Source organism: Dendrobium catenatum, unplaced genomic scaffold (assembly GCF_001605985.2).
Source record: "Dendrobium catenatum unplaced genomic scaffold, ASM160598v2 original_scaffold_105874, whole genome shotgun sequence".
Lineage (NCBI taxonomy): Eukaryota > Viridiplantae > Streptophyta > Magnoliopsida > Asparagales > Orchidaceae > Dendrobium > Dendrobium catenatum.
Window position 1 is genome coordinate 237286 of NW_021424310.1, and position 7137 is coordinate 244422.

The following is a 7137-nucleotide window of genomic DNA, read 5'->3' on the forward strand; positions in this document are numbered from 1 at the left end:
TTTGCAAAGAAACGTACATCCGAGAACCATGATATGGGACGAATGTAGAGTTCCGGCGACCAGAGGCAGCCGCCGACGGCTCTACCGTCATTAGCGAAGAAACCGCGAAAACAACATATGAAGAAAAAATTTGGAAAAAAAACCATCACTTATGTTGCTAAAATCACGGAGCTTCTCTCACTTCTCTATTATGAAGTTTTCGCTCTGCCACTATGAGTATGATTGTTCAAGTTGATCAAATAGAGAAAATTTCTCCTAAAATTAGCTAAATGTACCAATCATTCTGTATGATCCAAATTACACAATCCGAACAGACAGAGAAGGCTTTTTTGTTTTAAGAATGGTTGTGTTAATCATAATATATGATTATAAAATTATACTAGCCATCATGCATATTTAATAATAGTAATTTTTATAATTTTTTAAGCCATCATATAAACAAGATATAATTAAAAATCCTTAAAAAAAAAAAATCAAAATTAGAGGCTGCCATGATGTTTGAGATACTTATGAGAACAATTATTCTTTATAATTGCTCTTTATCTTTTATGCTTTCAAAATTTTTTGAGAGATTATCATATGATGTTATCATAAACCCTAGTACTATTGATTTGAGAGCATGGAGATCTTAGGTTAAGAGCTTCTTGAGCATTCTTTGTAGAAATCATGGAGATCTTAGTTTGTGTATTGTAGATCTAGTAGATATGGTTATGGTTAGCTAACTTTGTAGGAAGAAAAGTGAACTGAAGAGTTTTTACATTACCCTTAAGAAGAGGGCAAATTATTGGGTCAGGTGACTGGAGGCGAAAAAAAAGTTCGGACATCCAATAAAAATTTGCCGCGTCACCTTGCGCTTTTGACTTGCGCTTTACTTGCGCTTTAGTTGCGCTTTACCTGCGCTTTACTTGCGCTTTACTTGCGCTAAATTTAAAATAATATTTTATTAATATACGGACCTATCTTTGTGTTCGATCACCTGACCCAATAATTTGCCTAAGAAGAGAGGTTCTTCTACCTTGCAGAGTGCAAAAGGAGAGAGAGTTAGCAAAATTTTTTAAGGACCTATTGATTTGACAAATGCTAGGCCAAACCATTATAAATTGATTTGAGCTCTATCTCTTTTCTTTCTATTTTTTTTTTTTTCCTTTTTTCCTTTATTTTTTGCACTAGTGATTTAAACTATGGAGATAATTGTTAACTGTGATGATTACGGTGTAAAAATTATTAAAAATTGAGATCCTCTTGAAATTGAATACGGTTTCATAAAGAATTATTTTTGTCTCTTTGAAGAAAACTAATTATTAGAATTTAATATATTCTTTAAAATGCCTTTTTTATTTTCTATTAAAAAATTATTAGCACTTTATTTCACAAAAGTTTTATATTTGGTGTATAAGCTTTTGTAAATTAACTACGATGATTATGGTGTGAAAATTATGATAGAGATCCTCTTGAATTTAATACAATTTGATAAAGAATTATTTTTTCTCTATTAAGAAAAATAATTATCATAATTTAATATATTCTTTAAAATGTCTTTTTATTTGTTACTAAAAATTTAAAAATCTACTTAGCACTTTATTTCACGAAAGTTTTATATTTGGTGTGTTTAAGCTTTTGTAAACTTTGGCCTATGGCGTAGCATAAGCTTCATTCCATCCTTCAAAAGCTATTAAATGGGTTAATTAATTCCATTTAAATCCTTTTTTTTACATGGATTTAAACTCAATTTTAATTAGTTCTAAGATTTGTATATGTAAATGTATTGAATGATGGTTTTTTGTTTATAATTTTTATTTATGAATGAGTGAGTTTTTAGAATTTGGTTTCAATGAGTAATGAGAGAATGTACTTTAGTGTTTGATTAAATTCTTTTCTTCTGTAGATACCACTGTATATACACGTCTTATGGCAAGTCTCTGCACCAGATTGCTTTGTATTTGTTACTTGATAAAAGCATGTTTGGCCTCAGCAATAAACATCCTATCAAGATGAATAAAGATGGGAGAAACTCAACCTTTACTTTAAAATATCAGAATGCTATAACGCAAGTGATAATTACGTTAACTATGAGTTTGCATAATAGGGGTGTCAATTTCGGGTCACGGGTCGGATTCGGGTCAAACCCGGAACTGACCCGGGTTCAAACGGGTCGACCCTAACCCAACCTGATAGACAAACGGGTTGGAAATACGAACCCGACCCGACCTGCTTTATTTTTCATGCCCAGTGCAATCTTCAAATTTAGAAGCACTTAGTTCAAAGCAAAAAAGTTTTAAGATCATTGATTTTGGCACATTCTTGCTTGTAGGTGATATGAGATGAGAAAATCATCGTATAATTACAACAGCTGTAGAATATATTCTTTCCAAACATATAATCTTCCCGAATTTATTGTATTTAATTAAAGATGTTACATAACATAGAGTATGTCACTTCAAAATATGAATGCTAACTATCTCAATACCTTTTCACATGAAAGTTAGGACAATTTGGTTTCATCATTAAGTAATTCAAAAACTTGCTGATGAAAAGCTTGCTCCCTGATTTGTTAGAAAAGTAATTTATATTGTAAAATAAAGCAAAATATACAACAAGACTCATACAAAAAATGAAGAATAACTAAGAATTATTTTGATTGATTACTATCCATCTAGCTTTTATCCTTTGATCCAACCACCATGATGAAATAATATGATGAACAAAATATTTGAATTTTTTGCATTTTGAATCACCTAAGATCCTATCTTTCAATTATTCTACACCATTAGTCAATTTGTTGAAGTTATTCTTCCAAGTTTATATGCCCTCTATAAGGATCTTTTTGAGATTACTGCATAACAAGGCAATGATTATTATGATGGATGTCCATATTGTTCAACACTTCTTTGAATGCTTTATGTATTCAATATCAACTGCTTAACAATTTGTTATGTTTCTTTCCAACCTAATCCTTTTTACCATCTTCTCCCTCTCAAACTCAATTTTTAATAGATCCATTATTTTACTATCTATTCTGCATCAAGTGGTAACCTAAAAGGCATGCACTCATCTTGGAGGTTAAGTAACTGTCAATAAAGAATAATGAGATAATACTACATAAAATAACATGAAAATTAACTAAAAATACTTCATGAAAATAATGAATGTTTAAAATACAACAGGTCCTATATAATATAATAATTATAAAAATTATGAGTTTCACCATTCACAATGAAAAATCATCAATGAACGAAAAACATGTTTATACACTTCAAAGTTCATTAACACTTAGATTTCTATAAAAAGGACAATATCACTTGTCCATGTAATGAGATAAATAGTGTCAAGCTTCAAAGGATGGATAGTTATGCGAATGCAAGATACAAATCTAAAGATGTGCATATATCTCTTTGAATATTTAATCATGTATAAGCATAGTGATATCAATTAATACAAACATTGCATAAATGCACTTAGCCATAGGAATATTTATATAGGAATAAAAAGTTAAGCCACCTTTTTCATACATTTGTAAACCAATATTATTAAAACTATGCGGCACTCCAAATAAGCAAAATAAAAAATATAAGATCTTTAATGATAAGTATATAAAATATGCGTAACAAATATAATCATATTTACATATATCTCTGATGAGGACACATTTAAATTTTTCTAAAAAATTTCTAAAATTAGAAATAGGATTCAATGCTTTCGTTGCATATTCAAAATTGCATCTAATTTTGCTTTTGGAAAATTTTTAATTGAAAATGCAAAGTGAGATTTAATGCTAGAATATATAAATATGGGCTTCATAGTCTTCTTGGCTTGCCTTGAAACATTAACATTAACATTAACATTATTTCGTAGAGACAAAGGTAATTATGTTGTTCTTTGAAGCTAACAACATTAATCTATATTTATACATAATAACAAACTTGTCAGTTAAAAGATTTGAATTACAACTAAAGTTAAAAGAAATTACAAAAATGACCATATTATAAATATAACCAGTAGAAAACCAAAATGGAAGTTAAAAAATCAAGGAACAAGCTTAATATAAGAAATTTGATGAGTTGAATGATCATTCTTGCATGCCAAACATTGTTCTTGTGGATGTGATTCAAGGATTCAACAAAACCTGCTTTAATAGTGAAGAGATTCTAAAACAGAGATGTAGGTTAGCACTTCAAATGTTGCGCAGCTCAAAATCTGGTAATCTCTCTTATTCATTCATAACTAATTCTAAACTTTCTTCAAGAAGTAGATTAGTTCCTAAGTTTTTCAACTGTTTCAAAAAGTGACGTGTTGTTAAGGTCTGTAGGAAAGTAGTCATTTGCTAAGGTAGTGAAAAAATTGGTACTAGGATCCACTTGCGCTTCTTACATATATAAAAACATTGACTAAATTTCATAAGCCTCTCTTACATTTTGTTTTTTATATGTTTCTAATGTCAAAGTTACAAGGGGAAATCCTATTGAAGCTCTAAATGGGTATTGCAATAGAGATTTGAATTATCAAACTTGGAATCTTTTTCATTAAGTTTAATTATATTGAAAGTCTTAAATCTCTTGTTAGAAATGGTTGTATGAAGCTTGATGAATTTTCTACCATGGTGAATAAATGGGGTGAGAATATTGGTACCTCTTCAAGTATGAAAAATGTTTACATGTGGATTATAATTAGTCTTATTTAGTCTAAAGGTAAGATTTCCAAACTAGCAAATCCATTTTCTTTCTCTATTCTGAGCAACTATCCTTTAGATTTTTTTTTTTCTCAAAATATTTGGCTGGAGAACAATTGTTTTATTTGATTCCAATGATAAAAACAAGTGAAATTACCAAACTAGCATGTGCTATTTGTAAACAGCAGGAAAGAAAGAGCAGAAGCTCAAAAATAAAACAAGAAACTGAAACTGAGAGAGTGGAAAATCATCCAACAGGAGTTCTGTCATTCCTTGCGGAGATCGATGCCAGCCTTCTTGGCCACAACATCCAAGCCATTCTTCTCGATAGTCTTAAGAGCTTTGGTGGAAAGGCGGAGCTTGAGGAAGCGCTTACCTGCCTCCCACCACACTCTCTTGTACTGTAAATTGACAAACTGCAGCTTTTTGGTCTTGTGATTGGAGAATGATACCTTGTTAGCCTTGTTCGCCTTCTTCCCTGTGAATGGGCAAATCCTCTTGGCAAAAATTTTGTGCACTGGAGTTGTCGGGTGGAAGGAAGGTGGTAGGGAGATGCTAAGCTTGAGACCGGCGAATTGTGACTTCCGGAACCCTAACTCTTGACACCTCGTCGGTGACGGGCCGGAAGTCGAAAAACAAAACATAGATTTGGAATTAAGATCCAGACTCCCGAAGGAGATGGTGGACGGACGCAGGAGCTGCGCTGCCATTTTCCCGAGAAGTCGTCTACGCTGCGAAAGAGCTCAGGGCCTTCCAGATAAGAGACGGTCGAGCAACACTATCCTTTAGGCTATCATAGTCTTAAGACCATTTTTAGACCTATATATTCGGTTTATGCTTACATAAAAGTATAAAACAGAGTTTTAGAAAAGAAGGTTGAGAAAAAGCAATTCAATAAAATGGAGTTTCAATAATGAGATATGTTTGAGTAATATTTTTAAAAGTTCTTATTAATATTTGAAAGTAAATTTAAATTGTTTGTTTAGGAGTTCTGCATTTGAGATTTTATTATAATAGACATAATTGCCCATGAAATTTATGTAAACGTAATTAATATATATATATATATCTTTCTAAGAAAAATTTAATTATCTACTAATTTATAATATAAAAAATTTTCATTTTTAACTCATAATTTTTTAACATACAACATAATTTTTACTACAAATATGATAAAATTTAAATCATATTAATTTATTATTATACTTACAATATTTCGTTATTAATTCTTCAATAAAAAAAACTCAACTTAAATAAAAAATATATTTTTATGTTGGAAAATTAATTTATTTTCTTATCAAATAAATTATTTTTGAAATTGAGAAGATACAATGAATCAAACGCAAATCTGAATGGAATCCTTCATAGCTGATGGCTTCATGTGTTATATTACGTAAGAGTTGGTTTGAATTTAGAGTATAAACTGAATGATTTCAAATTTGAGAGATACCTGCAATTTTTCATTCCACCAATCATTAGAAGCATCAACTGTTTTTTTAATTGGATTCCAACCAATTCCAGTCTCGCCTCGCAACAAATCTTTCCATTGCTTCCAGTCTTTCTTTAATTGATCCCACTTATTTTTAAGTTGGTTTCGGTCATAAGTTCGTCCAGTGCGTTCGTTGAAATTTTTAAGTAGATTTTTCCAACCTTCTTTAGTAAAATGAGTAGTTGGTCTATTCCCAAGTTATATTTCTCTTATACATATATCACAATATATTAAAGTCGTATCTAAGTCCCATGATGCAGGTACACATCATTCTTTTTGATTTCCCATATATATGTTAAAAATATAGTAATATGTTAGTAATAAACAAGACCTTATGTAATGTACATCCTTCTTTAAGAAGTTTCTTTAGTCAACACCGAAAAATCAAACGCCGAAAAATCAAACGCTACAGATTCTATACAAAAACAACCATTAAAATAAGAAATAAAAGCATAATACCAGCTACTTTATCTAGATCTTAAAATTTTCAATTCGCCCCAAAACCAAGTAACAATAAGCCAATATCATAACAGACCTACCAACGATGAAACTCTAAGATAACCATTAGAATTAAAGTAAAATAAACCTACTGAAAAATGAAAAAAAAAATGGTTGTACTGCTGGTATCCATTGCACAGGAGATTTCGACAATCATGAACTTAAAAAATCACATAACTGAGCAAACTTGATGATGCAACAGGAAAAATAAAAAAGAAAAACCATAAAAGTCATTAAAAATCATGATCGACAACGCCCTAACCTTGATGATTGAAGAAGGTATCGAGGATTGGAGAATCTGAAGCCCTCGCGAAAAGAACGCGTGAAGAGGCTAAAAAGCAAGGAATGGGAGGCGACTCGCACGCAGGTTTGACGCTGAAGGAATTATTGATGCTTATTTAAGAAGGTCCTCCTCGGTCTCCGATGCTAGGACGGACTAGCGTCGGGACAGCTGAACAGATCAACGTCAGGGAGGATGGTGGCT

At 31.1% G+C, this 7137-nt stretch overlaps 1 protein-coding gene across 1 annotated transcript; it reads right to left on the minus strand.

The window, feature by feature from the left end:
• Positions 1-4804: 4804 nt before the first annotated feature.
• Positions 4805-5464, minus strand: LOC110100176 (50S ribosomal protein L28-like). Its single transcript, XM_020827603.2, has one exon. It carries the CDS (start codon positions 5374-5376, stop codon positions 4933-4935), a length of 444 nt encoding a protein of 147 aa, XP_020683262.1. The 5' UTR covers positions 5377-5464; the 3' UTR covers positions 4805-4932.
• Positions 5465-7137: the final 1673 nt, after the last annotated feature.

What these genes read in the sequence shown, in the direction of transcription:
- LOC110100176 (XM_020827603.2), bottom strand. Translation starts at nt 5,376, where the DNA reads ATGGCAGCGCAGCTCCTGCGTCCGTCCACCATCTCCTTCGGGAGTCTG.